This window comes from Anabrus simplex, chromosome 14, assembly GCF_040414725.1.
Source record: "Anabrus simplex isolate iqAnaSimp1 chromosome 14, ASM4041472v1, whole genome shotgun sequence".
NCBI classification, from domain to species: Eukaryota; Metazoa; Arthropoda; class Insecta; order Orthoptera; family Tettigoniidae; genus Anabrus; species Anabrus simplex.
The window spans coordinates 3,478,081-3,505,709 of NC_090278.1; the positions used below are offsets into that span (position 1 = coordinate 3,478,081).

At 38.1% G+C, this 27,629-nt stretch overlaps 1 protein-coding gene across 3 annotated transcripts in view; it reads left to right on the top strand.

The window, feature by feature from the left end:
* Positions 1–27,629, top strand: part of LOC136885350 (inter-alpha-trypsin inhibitor heavy chain H3) — a 160,351-nt gene that overhangs the window by 107,131 nt on the left and 25,591 nt on the right. For 2 of the 3 annotated variants that reach the window (XM_068230393.1, XM_068230392.1), the window contains 2 exons: positions 4,423–4,470; positions 18,667–18,705. In XM_068230393.1, the coding sequence (XP_068086494.1) occupies positions 4,423–4,470; positions 18,667–18,705 (87 nt within the window). The remainder of the gene's footprint in view (positions 1–4,422; positions 4,471–18,666; positions 18,706–27,629) is intronic. The other variant, XM_067157863.2, reaches the window with a different exon arrangement.

Here is a 27,629-nt window from a genome sequence, read left to right on the forward strand (position 1 = left end):
AAATAAAAAAAGATAATTTTGTGGAATGTTTATGACTGAAATTGAAAGGATTGAGTTTTTTTCTTGTCACGAAGTTATTCCGCTGAATTCAAACACTTTATCACTGTAATAATGCTTTGTTTGCAATTGTAATTTTTCATTTATATCCAATTTTTCTCCCATAATATTGTTCCAAACGTAACAAAATTTGTATCGTATATCTATTACAGCTATATTAAGGAACCTGCCCATGGAATTTTTGATTGCAGAATTTGTTTTCAAGTAGTAGGGATTTTTAAGTTAAAAAAATTAGAACTTAAAAATTACACAAACTTTAGTACGATGTATCTCCGTATATAAATTATGTACAGAAAAATAGATATATAGTGTCTTTAAAATAAGTATTATCTGCCTAATTACGAATTTATATTAACGTGTTATTAAATTTCATGAAACAATGGAATTAAAAATATAAAAAAATATTCAATTGTATATGAAAGAAATGTTTGTGGTATCTCTACTTTCATGTAGCTGACATTATCACAAATTTCGTGAAAATCCATGCATTAGGTAAAATACATATTTTTATCTCCGGAGTGTCGCTTTAACGAAAATAAGAATAACGACACCACAGTACAATTTATATATTGCTACATTTAATAAAACTTACTAGTAATTATATTTTTCCCTTGTTGTACCCCATCTTTCTCTCTGACATAGATATAGTAGTGTTATATATTCTCAGTAAGACATGTCTCTTATCCTTCACTCTTTTCGTTAATGCTTCTTTTTTTGTTCCCTTATTTCCTTTTACCACACACACATTTCAGAACACAAAAACATTTTTGCAGTTCTTGCCGGTAAATAGAGAGATTGATGATCCGCCTAGTATATACTATGTTTCAAAACATTATTTAGCGGGGGCCCCCTGTTTCATTAGGTCTTATTGTAATATATGAATGTTATCTGAATTAGCTGAAGAAGAGAATAAACACATTCCCGTTACATGTATTAGATAATTATAATGTAAATAAATTTTTAACACATGGTATTGAAACTAGTAAGGAAACTATGTACAAGATGCATTACGTACCCATAACAACTTACGGAGCAGAAATTTGGACAATGACAAAGAAGGACGAGAGTCGAATCCAGGCAGCCGAAATTAAGTTGTTGAGGAGTATGATACAGAAGAGTAGAAAAGACAAAATAAGAATGAGAAAATCCGGGAAGAAATTAGAGTGGAAGAAATTAATGATAGAATAGAGAAGAGCGGACTAAGATGATTTGGGAACATACAGCAAATGAGTGATGGAAAATCCCGGACTTTTATGGAGTAACCGGTTAGAAATGTCGGCCACCCACTCTTCTATAATGTAGCAAGAGTAACATAAATTATAGGGGTTCTGATGGGCCGTACCCCTAATGTTTATGCAAACCCCATAGCATAGTCGTTGTGAAGGTATACTATACTTGCTGCTTGCTTCAGTAATTTTGCACTCTAACCTATTAATGCATAAAATTCCAGGCTCTAGTGATGAATTCATGCCAAAAAAAAAAAAGGTTATGGAAATGAAAATGCAAGGAAGGAGAGGCCGTGGACGACCGCGATTGAGGGGGAAGGACACAATCCAGCGCAGTATTATAGAAAGAAACCTGCACTGGGACACAGTGTTGGAGGAGGAGTGGTCGAAAGACCGAACAAAGTGGAGAGGAACCATATTTGTCCCTACCCGGCTACAGCTGGATACAGGGAATTGATGATGATAATGATGATGAGTATTGACTAGGCGGATCATCAATATCTCTGTTTACTGTGGTTAAGTCAACACGGACCCAATACTGGCTATTATAGTCAATATTATTAATAGTTCTTCGCGGTGTTATCCCTTCCTTATGCAATAATTTAAGGATTGTGTAGATGTTTTTATCTATTTCTGGTGTTTATTTATTTGCTATTCCTAGATGTTTTACTCTAATTACGGCCATCTCGTACAAACTCTAGATAGATTCACCTGCTGGAGGAATACCACTGCTGTCAGTCAATTAATCATCACTGATCTTCATTTTGCACTGTCGCCCAGGTGGCAGATTCCCTATCTATTGTTATCAAACATTTCCCTTCATAAGGTATTCCATTCGCTGATTCCTGTTCCTATAAATGAATATTTGCTCCAGTTTGTCCTCTTGATTTCCAAATTTATCTTCGTATTATAATATTTCGATGTTTTTACAAAGCAGGCAGTAAAGGGAAATCAAAGAGTAAGTTGAAAGCAAAGGGAATCTCAATTAAAGGAGTTTTCGTTATCGTTATTCTGCTTTTGCTGGTGATACCTAGTGTTTATATCGCACTGTGTCTTCTAGTGGGGGCTAAAACAAATTTGTTACTTTCATTGATCTGTGTCAGTCTCATACTTGGCTTTGACGATATGAAAGTGACTGAGGCATGAGCGATGCTAGTGATACCATTCTTTATGCAGCCAGTCCATGTTATGAATGGTGTGAAAATGTCGCTCATTGAGTCGGTTGGTGCGTGCATTTCAGTGGACTTTGCAGAATGATATCTAAAAGCAACTTCCGGCTCAGTGAGGGAAGCAAATTCGTAGTCATAGTAATAAGTTATTGCTTTTTGTACTCTGTCTGTAACAATATAACTGCAGTGCGTTAGAAATGAGTCTCCTCAGTAAACAGTTCGATTTGTGGCCTATCCGAGTTTGCAGTTCGGATGGCAGCAATGTCTACTTTAGGTGCTCAACATTCTCTCTTACACCATCAGGTAACGCTAGACACGAAAAGGAAAATACCACCGCCCTATTCTCTTTATTTTAATGGCTCATCATTGCTGCCAACTTGACTAGTTACATATTGAAATAACGTGACTTAACCTTCAACAAAACAACATCAATGTAAGTATCAATAATGGAAGTTCCCTTACCCAAGTAAATTATAATTCCTTAGTTAGAAATTAAGGAAATACACACACTCTCTCTCACCCTCACTCAAATTTATGTTATATATTTCTGCCTTTAATTTGATACACGCTTTACTATTACCTTATTCATCGGTGTTTGTCTTGTGTAAATAATTCAGCTCCTTTCTTGACATTTGCTATTACTAGAGTCCGGAATTTTATGCATTAATAGGTTATAATGCAAACTTAATGAAGCGAGTAGCAACTATAGTCTACCTTCACAACGACTATGCCATGGGGTTTGCATAAACATTAGGGGTACAGCCCATCAGAACCCCTATAACTTATGTTACTCTTGCTACATTATGGAAGAGCAGGTGGCCGACACTTCCTACTAACCAAATTAGTTTGCAGTCTAACCTGTTACTGCATAAAAATCCGGGCTTTAGTTATTACTAGAGCCAGGATTTTTATGCAGCAATAGGTTAGAATGCAAACTTACTGAGGCGAGTAGCAAGTATAGTCTACCTCCACAACGGTAATGCTATACGGTTTGCATAAATGTTAGGGGTACGGCCCATCAGAACTCCTAAAATTTATGCGTCTCTTGCTGCATTATGAAAGAGCGGGTGGCTGACACTTCCTACTAACCAAATTAGTTTGTAATCTAACCTGTTACTGTATAAAAAATTCCGGGCTTTAGCTATTACTTGTCGGACTGAAGAGAAACCACGCTGTAATGATACACACACTAAGAAAATATATCGCATTTACTGATGTTTTAAGTCACAAAGAACATACCACGACTAAGTCTGCAAACCGTACCTACCAAAGTCGTAACAAGACAAGGTTAGGTCAAGTTAGGTTGATAACGAAATTTCCTTCCATTTCAAATGAACTGGTCTTTATAGAGGAGGTAATGTTGCTTTCTTCTTCGAAGGAGTTCTTACAGATTTTTCTTGCTTCCTAGACATCCTAATCGAAGTCTATACGTAAGTATTGGACGAAATAAGACCGTCATTAATAAAATACCGCGTTCTTCACTTCACATCAACTACGTTATTAAATGGATTATACGAACATGCCACAATTCTACTGACCTTGTATTACCCAAACAGATTTACAATACCACAGAAAAAATAAAATATGCTTTAATTATACCTGCAAATGTAACACTAGTGCTTTTAACAATAACGACAGTGGCAATACGTAATTCTCCCAAATTACGAAATAAACCATGACAGTATAGTGCCAACGTGGCAGATTAACTTTACGACGTCGTATCGGCAAGTAGGGTCCCGAAACTGTATGGCTAACGACACTGAATCGAATCCAGTAGTTAGAAAATAACTTACAATCACCACATTCACTTGCAACCCGCTCGACTCAGCTGGCGCGTTGATTGCCTACATATACACCATCACCGCCAGCCAAAGACACTGGGGAAACTCATTTCTAACGCACTGCATCATGGCCAATGCGCTTCTTCTGACTCTGAACTACGAGATATAATACACTTGTTTCTTTCACAGCCTCATTGCGTGGAAGAGGACGTGCAAGAGCACCAGGACGTAACATTGGTAAGTAAGTAGATATACTGCAATAAGTTCGTGGACTGGCGCCTACAGTGTAGGCAAAACGTTGTACACTCATGTACTACAGTCAATAAGTTCGTGGAATGGCACCTACAGTGTAGGCAACACGACGTATCCTCATGCACTACAGTCAATTAGTTTATGAAATGGTGCCTACAGTGTAGACAACACAGTGTACAACTCTGTACTACAGTCGGTATGTTCATGAACAGGCGCTAACAGTTCGAGGATCACATAGTCTTTTGACCTGCTTCTTCGCGACATTTTCCCGTCGTGGTGATACGAGCGATTTCATCTTCATAATCTCAGAAGTTTCGCTAGTGGATTTGGGTAATTGCTGGCAGAACTTGAAATTTGTCTGGTGCTCAAATTCGGCCGCTCACATTCAACTACCAATCGCAACAGAGCACGCAACAGCCTCTTGCTGGACTATCGACGGCCTCTCAAGGAACCATCTTGTTATCTAAACTCCCGACTGTAGTGAATTACAGCCACACTAAACGTCTTGTCCACCAACTTTGTGACTAAGTCTCGGAAGTTGAGGAAAAATATTTTTCTTTTCTCGAGTGTCCTGTGCCAATATAACGTATGTTCATTCCGGGTCATTTTAGGTCAGAAAATGGTGGGTTTTATTTGTTCTTTCTTGCCTTTTCAGCAATTTGATGGCTTAGTGATCATTTTAGGTCTTAACGTATTCTTTGCATCTTCACCTCATTTCGACTATATTTTCACTGCCCATTCTCAATTCGAATCCTCATTAGTTCGTCTATCATCTCTTAAACATATTTACTGTAGTAAATACATGTATTTGAACCATGTTTGAAAAGAGAGGAAATAATAAAAATATAACTAGGGCTTGGAAAAGCCAGGATGGAACAAATACTGTGCAAGATAAGTGAAGCATTGAAAAAATAAAATGTTGATGTGAGTTTGAAGAGCAAGATCTCACTTGCTTCAAGTTTGAACATTTAACATCCCTTGATGTGGAAATTTTCAACACAAAATACTAATAGCAGTTTTGAAACACTGTATGTAAACGTGCTCCAAAAAGTATGTTTGTTGGCTATCATATTCTAAACGATGCTGTCAAATGATGGGGCATCAAGTAGGATTAAGGTAATGGAACGTCTAGCTTTAACAGTGGGTCAAATTTGACGACAGGGTCACTCGTCATGGACAGTGAGTTAGTATTTCCAGCTGAAATTTACCGTCAAGAGCCGCGTGAGGATGGCAGATGGAGGAAAACGAGTAACAGCAAAGAAAGAATGAAGGTGAGCTTTAGCACCACGAAAACTTTGTTTTGTGTTTTATTAAATATTTTTAATTATTTAAATACAGGTTTCTCCGTAACCATAGGACATATAGATTAGAATTAGTTCAGTTAAATCTCCTATAATAGAATCAACACATATGTAAATTTTATATAAAGATGTTTAATGACCGCGATATCAACCTTCAGACTAGCTGTTTTACCCATGCATCGGTTATTCACACAAGGCCAATTCATAGCGTTCATCTTGTCCCCATTAGTGCAGCCAGCTCCCCTAACTGTCCATCTTGCACTTTATCCCCAGTGCCAGCTCCCTCACCCAGTATCGGTTATTCCCATAAGACAAATCTATAGCGGCCATATTGCACATTATCCCCTGTGCAAGCTCTCTCACCCAGTATCGGTTATTCCCATAAGACCAATGTATAGCGGCCATATTGCACATTATCTCCTGCGCCAGCTCCCTCACCCAGTATTGGTTATTCCCATAAGGCCAATGTATAGCGGCCATCTTGCACATTATCCCCTGTGCTAGCTCCCTCACCCAGTATCGGTTATTCCCGTAAGACCAATGTATAGCGGCCATATTGCACATTATCCGCTGCGCTAGCTCCCTCGCCCAGTATCGGTTATTTCCATAAAACCAATGTATAGAGGCCATATTGTACATTATTCCCTGCACCAGCTCCCTCACCCAGTATCGGTTATTCCCATAAGACCAACGTATAGCGGCCATATTGCACATTATCCCCTGTGCCAACTCCCTCATCCAGTATCGGTTATTCCCATAAGACCAAGTCTTTGTCTGCCAAGAGATCGCTGCTCAGCCTAAAGGCCTACAGATTATGAGGTGGCCGTTCAGTTGTTCTCGCGTACGGTGAGTGGTTCTAAAACTTGCCCTTACATGTAGGTTCAAATGCCCAGTATGTTGGGGAGATAAAGGCGGGTGTCTCTGGGGGTCCCCCGTGAGTATTGGAAAGTTGACTAGCCAATCGTCCTGATAGGGGAACATCTGAACGTTGAACTCTTGGTTACAAGTTCCTGCCTGCACTACCGTGGCCCAGCATCAGGGGTGTAACGTTAGGGCCTACAGGGCCCGCAACAAGAAACTGATCCAGCCTAATGAGAACTTTGCACGGAAATGATCAGGGTGGTTTTGTAGAATCGGCCGAAATAGTTTTTTGACAATTTGTACGTAGAGGAGTTGCTGTTTGTTTGCACCTAGAAGCCGTTTATTGTGTTGAGTGTAACACAGCAAGGTTGTAAACAATACATCACAAACCACGCGGCTGCTTGCTGGCAGTCTATATATCGTCATTATTAGGGTATTATTCCCATAAGACCAATGTATAGCGGCCATATTAAACATTATCCCCTGCGCCAGCTGATATTCTCGAAGTTACTTGTTTGTAGCTGAATGGTAAATTTTCAGTCTGCTGCCCCTTTCATTTCACATTTTTCTCAGAAGGGTATTTCACCGTCTTCAGAAAAATTGCCCTTGCCGAATTGCGAAATTCAGTCGAACCCTCGATATCTCGAACCTCCATCACTCGAATTTTCAGTATCTCCAAGTAACATAAATTTCCCGGCCGTTTGTACTATTCTTCGCGTGTATTTATCTCCCTATTACGTGAATTTCTCTATTTATTGAAGGAACCCTTTCCTTCCTTGAAGCAGGAAATATATTGTAACTCGAATTTTGTGCAGCATTAACCGTGCAATACGGCATTTGAGGTTTGTGACGAACACTTAACAAGTAAAGAAAGGGTTATGGTGATGCTGGGAGCTAATGTGACGGGAACCGAATAATTAAAACTTCCAGTGACCGGAAAATCGGCGAATGAATCGAGTGTGAATTAATTACAGGTCGCGTACGAAAGCAGCCCCCGGGAGTCACGGATGACAAGCTCCATTTACTAATGACGGCTGCGTGGTATTGACGAGAAGTTTAAACGCTATTAGAGGAGAGAATAACAGTAACAAACAGAAGAGTCTAAGGGATGTTTTCCAAAGGTGACAACGGAGGTATGTTTCTTGTTTCACTACTGTATGTACTGCATCTTCTCTTCTGAAAGTTTACTATAATAAGGTTTATAATTAAAGTGATGCCGTAAAGTAGAGTTTGTTTGTAAATTTTTAAGTACTGTTAAAAATAATGCATTCGGTATAAGCCCGTAGATACATATGATTCAGTTATGTGTTATACATACTCAAAGATATCGACAATCGAAATGAAATTTAACTCCCGATGCGATTCGAGGTTCCGCTGTAATTGTAGAGACCGGCGAAAGAACCAGACTGCTCCAAAATATAAATATTTTCAGGAGACACAAAAATCTTCATAAAATAATTATTATACGTTAAAAAAGTAGAAGCAGTAGCAACATACATATTGAAATGGAAATGATGCGAGTTGTGTTAATGGATTTTCTTAGTTTATTCATATAATTGCTGGAGCTGTCTTGTTTCATGCCCCGGTAAACTGTGTTTACCATGTATAATGAATTCTACCCGAGTTACCAAAGTAAGATACTTTATTATACAGCAGACTTACTGTGAGGGTAAATATCTTTACAATATTTATATACACCAAGGAAATGCGGTTCATTATTCAGCATCAGCATCATCACTCCCAGTTGAAACTATCTGGTTGTAGAACCTCAAACAGTCAGGTGGAACATATTTCGAAGCTATGCCTTTAACATTCTTTGCCTTGATTGCAATGAGTCAATGACTTTTAAGACGCTGCGTTACAAAACACTTGATGCGTCTGGTAAGGAAAGAGTAGCTCCTGCTCCCTTAGTATGGTACTCGCATTGACACTGCACGGCTGTTGTAGTCAACATTGCCAACGTTGCGCCTTAACGAGGACTGAAGTTTGTTTCAAGAAGGTTTTGAAGTGAGTTGTCGAGTCTAAAAATATTGTTCTTGTTACATCACCAACAATCAGCTTGCGATTCGCATTCTCTAACAGGGCACTATAATCTTGTGGGAAATATATTCTCTGTCGCTTTCGTTTTTTGTTTTTCCTTTTCGATTATATCGAAGGTCAGGTCGCAGTGGTCGAAAATGGAAGTATAGCCGCTGCAAGTAACAGATAGCTCCAGGAGGTGTCTGAGTTCATGTGCCGGCAGAAACAGTTAAAACGACCCCTAAAGCTCCTTTTACACTCCTACTACGCATCAAATCAGCGGAGCAGAACAGTTCTTGCACGGTCCGATGGAGCATCTTTATTATGATAGCTTACAGAAAAAAAATTCCGAAATTGACTAAAAAGTGGAGCTTTCTCGTTCCTTCGATAGACAGCTTTAGTTGACGTTATCTTTGGCCTTCAAACACTTGCAATAATCACACACGAATAAATAAATCTTGCACTGTGTAAAACGAAACTAACGAGCATGAATATGCTTCTTAATACTCAGGCACTTGAAGAAGCGGACTTGAACTACCGTGATAATACCTCCCGTTCTCATTTGAAGTCCATCAAGATTACAAGTAATATTTCGTCACTCCATCTTTAGGGATTTGGATTTCCGAAGAGTGCGTACAAAAGTTGTAGAGGGTAACTTTATTTCGAAATTTTCGAACGATGAACTGAATTTATTGAACTTCGAGTATAGTCGTTAATTGAAAGTTCGTATTATATTCAGATAACATGTTGATCACCCAACGTAAATAAATAACGAGAATAAGGAGAATATCATCTACGCCCTACTTTTTACTTACACTTGTCCCGCATGCAGTAGTGATGCTTGGGATGCCTAGTCACTTGTTTTGGAAGGAGCACTACAACGTGATGTACTGTGGATGTTGTGATACAAATAGCAGCCATTTTACTGTACACGTTCAATAACAGGGTGCATTTGTAAATACACCAAAGGTTCAGAAAGGGAAACTTTATGACTTATTAATTTATACACCTGTAGATATTTCACTCTATACAAGAGTTGTTTGCATGGAAAAAACTAATACTGTTCGGCGAAATACGTGTGTAGAAGGCAGAAGTGTGTTTGGAGCTTCGGCTGCATTCTCATCAGATTCCCCCTAGCAGATTAAAATGATGTCGTTGCTGAACACACGAGCCATTACCGATATGCAGACAGTAAATTTAGAGCTGCTGTACACTAGTACATACACCAGCCTAGTAGTATGTGGTCTTAAACGAGGTTTACTAATCCAAGGTGTTGCATTAGACGGGTAGCGCTGAGGAACATGCTACGAGTGACCGTCATGTTGTGATCTCTTCATATTCTGACGTAACCTGCCTGCTGGCTGTAGTGCCGCTGTGATAATTAGTTAGTAGACATCCCATTCAACATCTGTGCATGCGGGACATTTATAAGTAGAAAGTACGGCGCTCGCTAGCCGCCTGGTATAAGGCAACACATTTTAAAAGCAGTTTGGTTCTATTTAGGATTGAAATACACCATCTTGTTCCCCAATTCTTTTGCAGCAATATCCTATTTTTGAACATGATCTTTGTTCAATGCCACGGTCTTTCGGCATCGTAATGTGAGGGCCTGTATGCCTGCATGGTACTACTCGACTGGTCTATGTCGGAGCCAACGTCGTGCTGCGTCGATAACTTCCCCATCATCCACGCAGTGCTTCCCGAGGAGTGCAGCCGTCGTTTTGCCGAACAGATGGAAGTTAGAAGACGCGAGATGCAGGCTGTAGGGTGGATGAGGTAGAACAGTCCACTGAAGTTTTGTGAGCTCCTGTCGGGTGCGCAGACTTGTGTGAAGTCTTGCGATGTCGTTGAGAAGGACATGTTCGTTTCTTTTGTGGCTACAGAAACGATGAAGTAATTTCATCAAGTTCCTTAGAGTAGCGCAATACACTTCAGAGATGATCGCTTCACCACTTGGGAGGACAATGAACAGAAAACTCCCTTCGGATTCCCAGAAGACCGTAGCCATGACTTTACCAGCTGAGGGTACGGTTTCGAACTTTTCCTTCCTAGGAGTGTTGGTGTGGCGCCACTCCAAGGATTGCCGTTTTGTTTCCGGTTCGAAATGATGAATCCATGTTCCACCGCCTGTGACAAAGCTGTGAATACCCCAACTGGTGGATAAGTGTGTCAGTACTACCAGCAGAGAAGTCAAGTTCAGCAGCGAGGTGTTTGACTGTGATCCGTCGATCACTTCGCACGTTCCAACTTTGCAGGCGTCATGAGTGTGTGCGGGGGATCATACAGGTTTGCTTGACCTTGTTGTGATGATGAAACATGCTTCGCCCAACGACTCACCGTGCTTTTGTCCACTGCCACGTCTAGGTAGATATCCTGCAAGCGCCTATGAATATCTGTGATGCCCTGGTTTCCTGCCAAATGAAACTCAATAACTGCTCTCTGTTTGGTACACACGTCCGTTACAGACGCCATTTTGAAGGCTATTTATAGCTCTGCTACCTATAGGAAATTAATAAAACTCAACGAGACGAAGAGGGAATATTCAAAGATGGCCCAAACAAAGTTCAAATTTCTTTAAACCGAAATTGGCCAAGAAATATAACGTGTTGGATTACATGTTATATACTATTAATTATGTGTTCTTACATTAAATAAACTGAAATTGATATATACACAGTGCATGTTTCATGACATAACCTCACAAATAATACGATCGTCCGTACATAACTACGTAAATAATAACAATACTAATACTAAGAAATGGATGTAAACACTTCATAGTCATACCTCACAAGACTTATGGTAATAATATTAACACTAATAATAAAAATAATAATAATCAATATTTGCATTATTTACCCATCGGTTAAAGAATATTGTTTTCAGGTTATATTACTTTATTACACTTGCTTCTCCTCTCGTCTGTTGTTCGCACTACCACTGCTGCCCCACGATTGTGTATTCGTTTACTCACAACATTGAAAACAATTAAATTCTGAACGAAGGAAACAATACGCCAATGGTTTGTTTAGAGTAGATGTTCAATATTCCTCCTCCTACTTCGATGTACAGTTTACAACGGTTGGACTCTGTTCAGGATGTATGGTGTGTTACGAACAACCTGGAAATCTACCAGTATTCTTGGCACAAGTTCAGCTTCTCTTTCTATGGGGATCGCACGGTAGTCAATTTGTGCAGACCAAACTCTACACTGTCTACTGGGGCTGGGAAGCGATTACGCGAAACGAACGAGAAACGTGTACAATTCGCATCGAACAGTACCTCTGAATCCCACTTCCTACTTCCCTTCTCTTCCCTTCCCTTCCCTTCCCTTCCTTTCCCTTCCCTTCCCTTCCCTTCCCTTCCCTTCCCTTCCCTTCCCTTCCCCTCCCCTTCTCTTCCCTTCCCTTCCCTTCCCTTCCCTTCCCTCCACTCCCCTTCCCTTCCCTTCCCTTCCCTTCCCTTCCCTTCCCTTCCCCTCCCCTTCTCTTCCCTTCCCTTCCCCTCCCCTCCCCTTCCCTTCTCATCCCTTCCCTTCCCTTCGCTTCCCTTCCCCCCCCTCCCCTCCCCTTCTCTTCCCTTTCCTTCTCTTCCCTTCCCTTCTCTTCCCTTACCTTCCCTTCCCTTACCTTCTCTTCCCTTCCCTTCTCTTCCCTTCCCTTCCCTTCCCTCCCCTTCCCTTCCCTTCCCATCCCTTCCCCTCCCCTTCTCTTCTCTTCTCTTCTCTTCTCATCCCTTCCCTTCCCCTCCCCTCCCCTTCCCTTCTCATCCCTTCCCTTCTCTTCCCTTACCTTCCCTTCCCTTTCCTTCTCTTCCCTTCCCTCCACTCCCCTTCCCTTCCCTCCACTCCCCTTCCCTTCCCTTCCCTTCCCTTCCCTCCTCTGACGCACAGTAACAGGCAGTGGCGAGTTCATCAATTTGAATCGCGTACCCGGAAATAACAAAGTAACACAATTTCCTCGAAAATAATTTTTTTCTCCACCAATCCCACTGCAACATCGTTTTCAACATAACACGAAAAACATCCCTGATTTTTTGTCGGTAGATTTCTGATCCATCATATACATTAAAATGAAGAATTTCATATTCGAACTATTTTACAGCAGATTCGACTTGAAAATGCATCACGTTTCAGTTGCTATCGAGTTGTAAACTGTCTCTTGAAAACTATTTCGAAAAAGTCATACTTCAGGAGGGAAACAACTAATTGTCCGCAAAGAAATACTATAGGCCTAAATCCTAGTACAATAAATATAACATAAAAACGTTCCAGTCTGTCAAAACACAACAATTTCAATATAAATTATAATACTATAAACATACCTGTAAAAATAACATCATTACACAAAGAATCACATTTTTCGTTCTAAAAGAACATCTTCAGGTTCTACGAAATCAATTTAAAACATGCGTATATATGTACAGTATTGTTTACGTTTCGTAAACTTGTCACTGATAGACAGTTTAGTGATAATATGAACACGTATTGACGAATAATGAATTTACAATGAAAAAACTTCTGTATAACCCGACCAAGGAAAGTGGATCCGAGAAAAGATTGTGAACTAGTGGTGTGACGTCGGCGCAGCGCACGGAAATACCGTAAAGTTCAACGTGTTTGAGTAACAGAGAGGCGGAAGCGCTGCCTGGCTGAAGCTAATTGAACGAACGTCCGCCATGTTTTAAGTGGTCACATAAGGAATGTCTGTGAATGTCGAATGACCAAAAATGTTGAAAATACGCATTATAGAATCACTGGTGCAGAATTAAGGACCACTATCTCGTTGGTCCGGTTAGATGATATGCTGCCTCAACACTTACATTGCGACGTTCTTTGACATGCTCTATTTGTTCGGAGAACTTTGAGACTGATTTAGCTAAACCTCTGTGCTTCTGCTTAACTGAAAGAGCAGGCAAATGATATATATGTAGTGTTTGAATAAATAACCAAGAGGAATAATAAAACGGGTAGGCCTACCAGTAGTTTCTTTTCTACCCTAACAGCCCGGTTAAGTTCAGTTATCGATCAGAGGGTACATGAACAGGATCGGCATTTTATTTGCAATGTCGTTAAGTTTTGTGATCAAGAGAAGAAGGAAGATATGAAAATACCGGTTACAAATGCAGCTGAACGTGCTATTTCCTCTACCGTCTGTGGTAAGAAACGATATGTAAAACACGGAAAGAAGGCCACCTTGAAGTAAGTGGAATGAGAAAAATTAGGTCACCTCGTAAAAGAGGCAAACCAGCTGCAAATAAAAAATGACACTGGACGATACAGGTAAGTGTATTATTCCAGGAAATTTCAGAAATATTTTGAGATTATGAATAAGAAGTTCCAGCAGTACGGAAACTACTCAAATTATTCTGCAAGCAAAAAGTTAATTTCACAGGATGCAAGGAAACTCTCAGAAATATAGTGCGTCCATTGGATTTGGGTTCTAAAGTGTAAGAATAAAAGACATTCATTGTGTGAATGCGCTCATATAGTAGCTCAAAAGTAATTTTTCTTAGAGAACTAAAAAGAAAAGTTTGATGCACATGACAGCTTCATTATCTACAGTAAAATTCTTGCAAGGAATGTACCGTATCTATTCCATTAGGGCATAAATACGCGAAAATTTCCCACTTTTTTACTTATAAAGAGGTACACAACACGATTGGTCCATGCTAACTACATTCTAGAACACCATCACTCAAACACAATGATAAACAAACGCTTAACCTACGCGGCGCTACGTGCAAACACGAAATAATTAGCCTCCAGAAATCTTGAGCTTCGATGTAAAAGCACCTAACGACTCAAATACGTATTTATCAGTACTTAAAATCACGAAATACGATCACAAGCAGACTTAAGTATTACTTTAAACTCGAAACCGCGATCACATACAACCTATGCATGACCCGTTTCCGACCATTTTGCCGCTAATCGAAACCTGCCTTAAGGTCTGAGTATTGTATTTGGTCTTCATTAGTGACCCATTTTTTCTCCTTGGCTGACTGTACTGCAATGAGATCATGTTCGTTACTAGTGGCGCGGTGCTGTGCAGGACTCCACTCGCCTTGGTCGGGTAATACTTATCTAGACTGCCGATGCTACGTCTGTTGTCACCAAACTGTGGTCATGGAGAGGCAACGGGAAAGTTTTGGGCATAGCACACTGCTCGTGGAGAGGGGAGAGGAAAAGGGGCGGAGCGCTGTAGATCCTTCCCATTAGATGTTATAATCTAGTGTGTTGTACCGTGCTGAAGATGGGAGAGAATGTTATTAACCTTTTCATGTTATAATGTACTTTCGTGTAATATGAAAATATGAATGAATGTAAGTGAATGATTTTAGGTAAATAAAGTATGGAATTGAAATAGAGAATATGTATTAGATGTTACTATTATGATAAATATTTAAAGATAAAGTGTTGTCCAGATGTAAAGTGAGTAGAGCGAAGAGGGGGAAAATTTCAAATGTGTGTGGTCATTTAGGTTGGTTACGTTAGTTTTTTCAATGTAAATTTCGATTGCTTCCTTTATATTCAGACCTTTACTTTTATTTTCGATGTGTAAAATTTTTAGATCGGTAAATGGTGTGAACTGTCGTGTATGCGCTCCCCGAAGGCTGAATGCCGATTATATCTGATCGCGTTTTTGTGTTCTTTGTATCTCGTTTGACCTATATATGCGGCATTTCAGTTAGGTTCTTCGCACTTGAGTTCATAGACTCTTGACTTTGAGAAAGGGGTTTCTTGTTTAGGTTGCACTTACTGATGTGTCTCTATAGTGTGTTGTTCGTTTTAAGGGCTACTTTTAAACCTTGTTTCTTGAATATTAGCTACTTTTCCTTGTTATGGGTGGTGGCTCCTCGGGGATTTTCGACTCGTTGTCAATAGTGTGCGATGTCTGAGTGGGATTTCTGTATACATTGTAAGATATGTTATTATTATTTGTGCTGTTTGTGATGTCCAAATAGTTTATTTTCTTGTTAGTTTCTGGCTCCATTGTGAACGTGATGGACTTGTGTAAGGAATTTAGTGTGTGTTAATAGCTGCTGTGTATTAGTGATGTAATTATCATATATACATAAGACGTCATCTACGTATCTGCTCCAGTGTAAGATGCCGTTTAAATGCTGGCCTGTTAAGATGTTTTCAAAGTTATTCAGAAAAATGTTTGCTATTATACCTGACACTAGTGAGCCCATGGCTAACCCTTCTTTTGGCAATAGATTTTGTCATTGAATGTAAAGCAATTTAAGTGTAGCGTTGCACTAAGAAGGCTAATGATTTCTTTGGTTTCCTGTAGTGGGCTGTTTTCTTTAAGAAGATTTTCGATAATTTTAATGGAATCATCTATTGGTATGTTGGTGTACATGTTAATGATGTCAAAGGATATTATACGTGTACTCTATGTAACTTTAAGTTTATTTAGTTCCTTAATTAGTACTATGCAGTTTTTAATTTATCTGTCTTCTTTAAGCGAGATTTTCTCTTTTAGAATTTGGTTGAGGTGTTTGCTTAAATTGTAACTTGGCGCATCTTTAAAATTTACTATTGTTCTAATATGCCTTTGCTGGCAGGACCTAGTGTTTACAGTGCACTATGTCTTCTGGTGTAGGCTAGAGCAATTTTATTACTTTCGTAGATCTGTCTCTGTCTTATCCTTGGCTTTGACAATATGAAAGTGACTGAGGTATGAGCGATGCTAGTAATGCCATTCCTTATGCAGCCAGTCCCTGCTATGAATGGTGTGAAAACGTTGCTCATAGGGTCGGTTGGTGTATGCATTTCAGTGGGCTTGGCAGACTGATATGTAATAGCAATTCTGGCTCGGTGAGGAAAGCAACGGGAAACTTCCTCACTCCTCATTTCCCTAGTACGCCTTTTCAGTGATGCCTAGGCCATCTATGATAGCTGATGGCAGAGCTGTTGAGGATCCCACCAGCGGCATCGCTGACGGACTGAACATACATACATTGTTCTAATGGGACACGAGTTTTTGTGTATTTTGGGGAGGGCTCTTATTGTGTGGAGTTGGGATTTTTGATGGTGAGGCTTTCTTTTTCTTGTTTTGTGAGATCAAAGTCCGTTTCCTTGACAGCTTTTTTAATTTCGTTTTCAAATATATTCGTAGGGTCGTGTAGAAGTTCTTCAATTCCGTTGTTGATGATGAATTCTATTGTGTTTTATATGTACTCGTCTTTCTTCATTATGACTGTTGTGTTCCATTTATCCGCTTTCGTGACGATTATGTTGTCGTTTTTAATGTTGTTCTTAACTGTTTTAATGCCCAATATGGAGAGGTATAATTCGGTTGTTTGGTTGAATTTTCCTTGCGACTTTTAGCGCTTCGTTTGTGGCTTCGTTCTTTATTATTTCTCTTTGTGAAGAATGGATTTTGTTGCAAGCAATTTCTACGTCAGTTATGAGCTGTTTTATGTCGTTTTTGTTATGACGTTCCTGGCAATTGAATTTGAGTCCCTTCTAGAGCAGATTTAGTGCCTGATCTGTTAATTAATCTAGGTAGAAAATTAGTGAGTTTGTCGTCGTTATTGTTGTCAAGATTTTCTATTTATTAATTAGGTTATGTATTTTATTGTAAATGACTTTCTGTTTCCTGAATGCTTAATTTTTAACATTTTAGTGTAAAAAGTTGGAGTAGGATTTCCATTGTGTGTGGTGCCAGAAGTTGCTTAGGTTTAAATGGATGCGTAAAATTTGTTTGTTGATTTCCTGTTCCTTTATATACGCGAATTTAATTTCGTTTCTGATCCATAATAATTGTGATTGGGGTGTTGATATTTTAGCCGAACTTAAACAAGAGACTCTTTCTCAAAGTCAGGAGTTTATGAACTCAAGTGCCAAGAACATAACTGCAATGCCACATATATAGGTCAAACTAAACGTAGTTTCTACACGAGATATAAAGAACACAAAAACGCCATCAGATATAATCGGCATTCAGCCTTCGGGGAGCACATATACGACATTTCACACCATTTCACTGATATCAACACAGATCTAAAAATTTTTCACATCGGAAATAAAGGAAGCAATCGAAATTTACAAAGCAAAAACCTAATGTAACCAACCTAAATGACCAAACACACTTAAATATTTCCCCCCTCTTTACTCTACTCACATAACATCTGGACAACACTTACTCTTTAAATTAGCATTTATCACAATAATAACATCTAATAGATATTCTCCATTTTAATTCCATACTTTATTTATCTAAGTATTATAATAATTTCGTGTGGCTATTTCTAGCCCAGCGCAGCCCTTGTAAGGCAGACCCGCCGATGAAGTACATTATAACACGAAGAAGGTTAATAACCTTCTCTCCCGTCCGCAGTGTTAAAAGAAGGTTCCACAGAGCTCCACTCGCTCCGCCCCTTTTCCCCTCCTCTATCCACGAGCAGTGTGCTATGGCCCAAACTTTCCATTTGCCTCTCCATGATCACAGTCCTGAGATAGTGTTTGGTGATAACGGGCGTAGCATCGGCAGCGTAGATAAGTAAAGAAGTTTTCGTAAATCATTGACAAGTTTACGCAACGTAAACGATACTGTTCATACATACGCATATTCTTAATTGACTTCATGGAATCTGAGGATGTTCTTGTAGAACAAAACATGTCATTCTTTGTGTAATAATGTAAGTTTTTTACAGGAATGTTTATAGTGTTATAATTTATATTGAAATTGTTGTGTGTTGACAGAATGGAAAGTTTTATGTTACATTTAACTAAGTCGACACTGGAAAGTGTGGCTTCATTCTTAACAAAATGACATATTACAATAAATTCAAAATTTCGCTTGCGCGATGCCGCGGTTTGTAACTAGTTAATAACCAATGTTTTCAGCTCGATAAAGTAACTTTCTCTACATTCTGTATATTAGTTACAAATGTGTAAGATGTTTCTTATAAAAATCGAAATATAGTTGTTGAAATAATTCGTCTTAATGTTAGAATGTTCAATAATACTTCTTTTGTATCCTTACAGGTAGAAAACAACCACCACAACCAGCGCCTAATCCCCATGGTGAGTACAACTTCAGTCTCTTAAATTAGGAAGTAAGTTATAATATAATAACAATAATAATATAAGAAGAAGAACTTTCCTCATGATCCTTCGTTCTTCCTTCAGAATGTTGTTCTACTGAGATTATTATTATTATTATTATTATTATTATTATTATTATTATTATTATTATTATTATTATTATTATCGCAACGCCCAATGTATACAGACACCAATGAACACACATGAAAGGGCAATATGATCACAAGGCACAAAAGTACTTACCTTGGTGGCAGCAGGATAAAACACTCAATGTGGAGAGCCCAGAATATTAAGGAATAAAGGACTGGATCTTAAATACTACTTGAGGGATTGCCGGGTCAATATCGCTAACTACCAAATAAGAGACGGAATTAAAATATAAATAAAAGTTTAGTTAAATAATTAAAATATCATAGTATTTATAATTAAATATTTTTAAAAAATAATAAATTGAAAGATAAATAACATGCTTTCAAAATAATCTATATATATAAAATAAGAGTTTTGTCCGTACATTATTCAGAATTTGAAAAGAATGGTATTTCTGTATCGACGATGTCCACAGTAACAAGGAAATGCAGTTTTTACTTTTTCGTAATTTTTGTCTGTCTGTCTGTATTCATGTATGTGCACGCATCAGGAAAAAACGGCTGAAGTGAATTTAATGATAATCGGTATGTAAAGTCACTACAATCTAGGCTATAAATAATTTTCTTCACGCTGAGTGGAATGGTAGTTTAGGGGAAGGCCTAAAATTTAATACTCAAATATTTATATTATTACTGGTCATATCGATAAATACTACATAACTAAAGTTATACAGAATTAAATTTCCGATCATTTATGTCTTATACATTTTACCGTACCGGCTATGATAACACAGATATTCATGAATTTGAATTTTGTTAATAAGTCCATATCAACGCCGAGCCCCGAGAAAATGGGTAAACAGAATTTAATAAAAATCGGTATATAGAGTCGGGGAATAAGAAACTACAGTTTAAGCTATAAACAATTTTATTCACCCTGGTTGAAATGGTAGTTTAGGGGAAGGCACCTAAAATTTAATTTTTAATTACCTATGTTATTGGTCCTATGGAAAAGTACTACATAACAAAAATTATAGAGAATACAATTTCCGATAATTTATGTTTTATTCAGTTTTACCGTACCGACTACATTAAGAGTGGTATTTCAGAGCCGGAAGACAATTAAATGTGAAGGCCTACAATATCGAAAGCGCGTAATATTGATCAACAATAACATTACCTTGACCGTTGTTTGTTGTGATGTTCTTTGTCTCTTATGCTGACACTCAACTCCGATAGATGGGATTATTGCTGCGTCCCGAGTATAACAGCCTGACTGAATATTGGCGGGAAATAGCAGGGGAGTTAGATAACTTTCTTCTTTAGCATGCCATTCCTCTGTTCATACATTTTCTGATACTGCTGGTACGTAACACACGGGTTCATCATAGTATTCCAGCTATTCGATACCTACTCTGACTCGCTGTTTAGAATGAGCAGTGTGCACACTTAAAAAAGAGGCTCAGTTAGTAGTAGTAGTAGTAGTAGTATTAACTGGTCTAGAATTACAATGTAGGCCTATTCCAAATTATAGTACCACGATTCACTAAATATCTCAAAATTCAACCCTGAAAATAGCCGTTTCTTAAGAAAAGCTTCTTCCTCTTCACTTTTATTAAATCTACATTCATTTTATTCCAAATTAGCAGCAAATATGTGGTTTCTTCTCTAGCTTAGAGGAAAAATTGCCTCCACGTCAGATAGATTCCCCCCCCCCCAGTGTAGTGAATTGAGATTTTCCGACTCATCGGGTAAAAAAAAGACTAAGAGTGTTCACAGATCACGGATGTCTTCGTCTTGGTCATTTCAGCTCTGTACCTTTGGACTGTTAGTTCGGCAGCCTAGTACTGTTCGTTACAGGTGAGAAAAAGTATGGTTTTTCATTTTATCGAGTATTTCATATGAAGGGATTGCCTTTAATCGCGCCATTCCTACTGGCGACATTGTAATTACCCACGTTCATTTCAGTTGGGAAAACCACTAAGAGTGTCTTTCTGAGAATCTATAAAGGCAGGTGGAGAGTGAGTGTCCGCCATTATAATGAAAACACCCAACCTGATTGTGACTGATGGTAGGCAAGCGGGCCTACCATTACAATGAAAATTCCCTAACCCAGTCTTCATATGAGAAAAGACGTTTGGTGACTTCCCCGTCGTGTTTCTAGGGCAAAGTTAAGAGCTATGCAATTTAATATAATCTTGCTCACAACGTTTACACTACCTAACGTAGAATTCGGTATACAATGTAGAATTCCGTAGCGAAGCACGGGTATATCAGCTAGTTAATAAATAAATGAATGAATGAATGAAATTCACAATAATTTACAGTGAAAGGTTTCCACCTTAAAAAATTAAATAAATTACGGAACCAATGAAATAAATATATACAGTAGATAAATAAAGTGTTAAATCACTAAATTATACTAAGTTAAATAATTTGCTTAAACTATAATACAGAAAAGGTTTACATGCTTGTAAATATTTATTATGAACAGAAACCCATTTTAAAATATTAAATATTAAATTTTAATTTTAGTTTTAAGGTATACCTTTGCAATTAAAATTCTGGCCAGTAACTATGAACCTGGGTAAACAAGATTTCAACCTTAAGTCAATCTATAGACAGTTACCAACTCTCTGGCCAATACAAACAAACACAAAATATGTCAGAATCAGTGGCAATATTACACAATAAATTAATAAATGAACCAAAGGTTAATGTTAATTAGCAATTAACAGAAAAATATTCCCGAACCAATATAATGTTACAAGGGGAGAAAAATTATGTTCCACAATGTAAACAGAACGACAAGACACGCAAAAGTCAGCTTGCAACTACTGAGCCAAGGTATCTATCTCATTAATAATAGGCAAGATCTGCCAAAATTTTAGCGTCCATAAGATGAGAAATATGTAGCCTCGTGACGCAACAAAGATAAGAAAGAAAATAAACCCAGGTAAGAATAAGATATGTCAGCGTTGATCACCATCAAATTTAAGAACTGGGCAAACAATTTTCATTTTCTACAAGGTAGGAGTTACCGAAATTAATAATATTAATGAAAGATTAGATTAAAATTAATAGAATTTGACATTTCAGGTAAGTTATAATTTTACAGGAGACAAAATTGGTCGTTATTAAATTAAATACGAGGTGGCCTTGGAACCGGCGACAATGCAAATATGAGATAAGCGCGGTAGATGACGTGAAAAATATTACATTACCTCAAATCACAAGTTTAAAATATCACACAAAATATTCGACACTTTTAGAGGACGCATTGCAAGGTCAGAGAAAAATAGACGGAAAGAAAACACCCCAAGAAAATAATAATAATAATAATAATAATAATAATAATAATAATAATAATAATAATAATAAATGGAGCAGAAAGTGAAACAATACAATAATATCAAGAACACGAAAAATTAGAATTACCGCACGTTTCCAATTTACCTCGTAATTATATGGACATTCCACATTTACATCAGAAAATTTTAACGATACCGACTTAGTTATTCAGTCTGTTATAACATTTTGACAATACCGATTAGAGAGTCTTGATTCAATCTTGAATATATCGGCGAAAACTCAAGACAGGCCTAAATTTTAACAACGGTAACAAGGTTGGCTTGCCAACATAATGTCGTTGAAATTCCTTGACGGTTGTAATAAATGTTTCCTCCGTATAATTCACTGAAGTAGACGATGCTCCAAAATAGTTTTGAATGAATATTACTTACATGCCGGTGGTTTCGTATCCGGTTTAATGTAATACACTTTCACACAGTTACAGAGTTGGCATTTCAGTGGTAGTATGCCTGCTTGCACCACAGGCGGTGATGCAGAAACAAAAATCACTAAAGCATAAAATCGCTAGGAGAACTGAACCAAATTTAAAAGTGTTAAGGCATGGCCTTTAGTCTAGCCGGGAGTATCTAACTCCATTCCGACCACCTTCAAAAATGTATTCCAACGGACCCGAGTAGTAGCGTCCATCATGGCGCACGGTAACTACACGACTCGCTTCGCTGTGAAGGAGCAGCAGCAGCACAGCGCCCAGTTCAAGAGAGATTTGTGCACGTGCGCACAATCGGTTTGCTTATTGCACGAACGAGAAAGATCGCAGCTATTGACGTAATAATTGCAGATTGCACATTTAAATAGGCATAGTTCAGTCACACAAATTAACGGCAATTCAAACGACGGATTATAGTTGGAGATAAACTCCCCATATACAATAAATATATCCAATCATTTAGGGTAGCTTTAATTCATGTTATATTACCTCCTATCCATGATGATTTCGTTCTGGGCCTAGTTCTGTCGAGAAGACCTGTGCAAGCCTGAATTATTTATTTAAAATCACTCTGTTTTATATCTTTGGCTCCTGTATTCCCATTTATTCTAGATCTCTTTGTACCTCTTGGATACAGCGTACTTTGGTTCTCTCGTTCACAAGAAACTGTATCATTTGCAGTGTTAACCTCTCCTGGTCCATTCTCAGGATGTGACCGAAAAATACGCTTCTTCTTTTCCGTATGACGTCAAAGACTTTCTTTATCTTGATACACATTTCTTGGTTCGCTCGTCCTCTAGACTGACCGTCCTATGTTCTTCGCGGTCCCAATGTCTTGCAGAGAATCTTTCGTTTCACCATTTCTAATCTCTTAAGTACTCCTGTTCTTACCAGATTCAGGGCGGATCGCTGTCTGGTAATGTCTCAATTTTGCATTAATCGAAATATTCTTCTTATTGCAGACTTTCAGAGTTAGATTATTATTATTACAATTGTTATTATTGTTACGGGGATACCGTGGTGGACAGAGGTGAAAGAAGGTGCGGGCATGAATGGGTGGATAGAGGAAAGATCGAGTTTTAATTGAAAACTTTAAAAATTAGTAATTTTATTTCTTCCTATCTCCTTTTCTTTTCAAATTTTAAACTTTGCTAAGCAATTACAAATAATCAGGTACAAGGTTTAGATCGTGAGCTCGAGATACAACGTTAGAAACTCCTAGAACAATTAGACAACATGAGCTTGAAGCTCCCCAGTTACAAGTTTATGAGCATCACTGCTCCCTTTAATAAATCCACAAGAAAACTGAGCTCCAATATTTACTGCATTTACAAGGAGCGTCTTTGCTCCACATAATTACTCTCTAGCAGACAATTGTCCAAAATTTACAGGATCCAGGCCTTTTATCTGCTCAACATCTTACTCATCTTGTATGAATTGTATTGTTTCTGGAATGATGACGTTCAGTTAGGTAACGGAAATTAAATTTCCGACTACCTATGCAGGGGCACCACGAGCAGAAATCAGCTTAAATGAAACCTGCAGACTCATTACAGGATGTTTGAGATCTACACCACTTGATAAAGTTTATTGTCTAGCAGGTATCCCACCTCCAGATATCCGCCACGAGTGTGCATCCAGACTGAAGAAATCTAAAGCACTGAACCTGACGACCCATACTTTATATGGGTACCATCCAGCAACCCAACGGCTCAAATCAAGGAAGAGCTTTCTCCATACAACTGAAAGCCTCACTGAATCACCATCAAACTTCAGAGTGAATTCATGGCGTTCCAGATCCAGCCACCTTGCAGGATGGATGACGCCTTCCGAAAGACTTCCTCCAGGCCACGAGGAAAGCTGGTCAACATGGAAGACGCTCAACAGGTTGCGTTCAGGAGTTGGAAGAACAAAGACCAACATGAGAAAGTGGGGTTTTGTCTGTGACTCCAATCTATGTGAATATGGTGAAGAACAGACAATGAGTCATCTCCTTGTTTGTAACATGTGTCCAACTACTTGCTCTCTCCAGAATGTGATGGACGCTACCAAGGAAGCGTGTAAATTAGCCGCTTACTGGTCACACCACATTTAATTAATTTTGTATTTATGGAGAGCTTAAATCACATCGTTACCTGCCATCATCAGAAATGATTAATGATTATAGTACCAGATTTGTTATTGTCTTGTTATTATTATTATTGTAAGTATAATGTATGTTTCTGACACGATTATATAAATAAATCTGCTCAACAGTGGAATGTACATAGGAAAATAGTTAAATTTAACTGGGGAAATGAGTGACCGTTCTGCGTGGCATTAGTAATAAGAAAAAGTTAAAGTTATTGGCCGGAAATGAACACTTGCTCTCCTCTGAAATACACTAAACCCGTATTTGGGCTGATGGCCCTAAGTTGCAGAGGCTACGGAGGTGACTAGATGGAGAGAAGGTTTACAGTTACAAAATTAAGAGGTAGATTTTAAATGTTACAAAATCACAGTCACCTCAATACGAAGTTGAAGGGGAATAAATGAGGGTTCGCACTCGTTATTCGCTAAGTTTGTCTGAGGTCTTAGATCTGGTTTAAAGATTTACAAAGTTACATTAATAAAATTGGAAACCTTCCCCTCGAGTTAGCTTTCTGAGACGATTACATGATTAACAGATGTCTGCCAATACCTTGTGCTGGTGGACCTTCCGGAGATGGACGAGGCAAGCATCCACTACTAACACACGCTACTGCGGACTGGAGCGATCAAAAGACAACATGACCCAAACGGTCCCATCTTTTATAGCCGAGACGAAGGTTCCAGATTTCTCTGGGCCGAAGCCCTGACACACCTACAATTTCCACTGGACAATCACATAAATATAAACAATTTCTGATTTGTGGATTAAATAAATGTACCAAATTCCCTATTGGCTACAATATAAAGTCGGCGGGGAGAGATAGAAGTGCTAGTAACCTTAGAATGCCAAAAACAATCTATAAACAATTCAGTTTAGGGAACCTTGACACACACAAAAAGTAATTGTTCATCGTTGATAAGTTGATAGTAGAGACATCTGTCGATAAATGTTCAAACTTCTTCCGAAATGAGTTTCAATGTTCATGTTATAGATGGCCTCCTAAAAGGCACTTATTTTAAATGCGTGGGGTGGGTGTACCTCCGCTAAAATTATTATTATTATTATTATTATTATTATTATTATTATTATTATTATTATTATTATTATTATTATTATTATTATTATTATTATTATTATTATTATTATTAATATATAATCCAAATTACAGGATGTCTAAAGGGCCTGGAGATAGCTTGGCTCAGCCATCAAGGACACGGGAAGCTGTGAATTAGAGATCAAAAACCGTATTGTTGTAAGTCGAGCTGCAATGGTTAAATTCACTAAGATCTGACAGAACCGGGCAATATCAAAAGCTACGAAGATGCGCTTGGTGGAATTACTAGTGTTCTCAGTTTCTTTGTACGGCTGTGAAACCTGGACAGTGAATGCTAGAGAAAAAAGTCAAATTGATGCTTTGAGATGTGGTGTTGGCGGAGAATGCCGCCTGTACTCTGGACGGAAAGAAGAACCAATATTTCCATTCTGAACGTACTGAGCATCCAGAAACATCCATCTTCCCGTGTCAGAGAGTGTTACCTCCAGATCCTTGGCTAAATTTTCAGAAGAGAAGGAGAGAACTTGGAAAAGGCAACGTTGAAGGCAGTAGACCACGAGGAAGAACAGCAAGTAGGTGGTTAGATCAGGTAAAGAAGATCACTGGTCTACCTCTTCAGATCATGTTAAGGAAAGCTGAAAATCGCTTTGGATGGGGGCATCTTGTCTAGGCTACAAGACAGAAATGAGAGTTATGAAGTCTCACGCTCAGTAATGAGCAAATCGACTGATGATGAAGATGATGATGATGATGATGATGATTATTATTATTATTATTATTATTATTATTATTATTATTATTATTATTATTAATGTAGGAAGGCTCGGCTTGTGCCGGTAACATAATGGGCTGACTCGGCCTTATTATTATTATTATTATTATTATTATTATTATTATTATTATTATTATTATTATTATTATTATTATTAATTTAGGAAGGCTCGCCTTGTGCCGGTAACATAATGGGCTGACTCGGCCTGAACAAGTAGTTACCCCCTTATTATTATTATTATTATTATTATTATTATTATTATTATTATTATTATTATTATTATTATTATTAATGTAGGAAGGCTCGCCTTGTGCCGGTAACATAATAGGCTGACTCGGCCTGAACAAGTTGTCATCCCCTTATTATTATTAATGATGATGATGATGATGATTATTATTATTATTATAATTATTATTATCAATTTAGGAAGGCTCGGCTTGTGCGGGTAACATAATGGGCTGACTCGGCCTTATTATTATTATTATTATTATTATTATTATTATTATTATTATTATTATTAATTTAGGAAGGCTCGCCTTGTGCCGGTAACATAATGGGCTGACTCGGCCTGAACAAGTAGTTACCCCCTTATTATTATTATTATTATTATATTTATTATTATTAATGATGATGATGATGATGACGATGATGATGATGATTATTATTATTATTAATTTAGGAAGGCTCGGCTTGTGCCGGTAACATAATGGGTTGACTCGGCCTTATTATTATTATTATTATTATTATTATTATTATTATTATTATTATTATTATTATTATTATTATTATTATTATTATTATTATTATTATTATTTCGTATAGGCCAGCTAAGGAGGACCACGACATTCAACTATTGCATTTTGGAATGGGCTTTGATGTTTGCCCAGTAGTTGAGCATCCTCAGGCTGTGTTGCTTCTTCCTCTCCTTTGTCCAAAGGGCGCCAGTCTTCTTTGTTGGTAGTCTGTCCTGGAACTCCTTATGTTTAAGTATCTTCCTGAGTGCTGTCCGATCCTTTAAGTTTCCTTCTGTTATTCCCAGTTCCTGTAGATCTTTATCC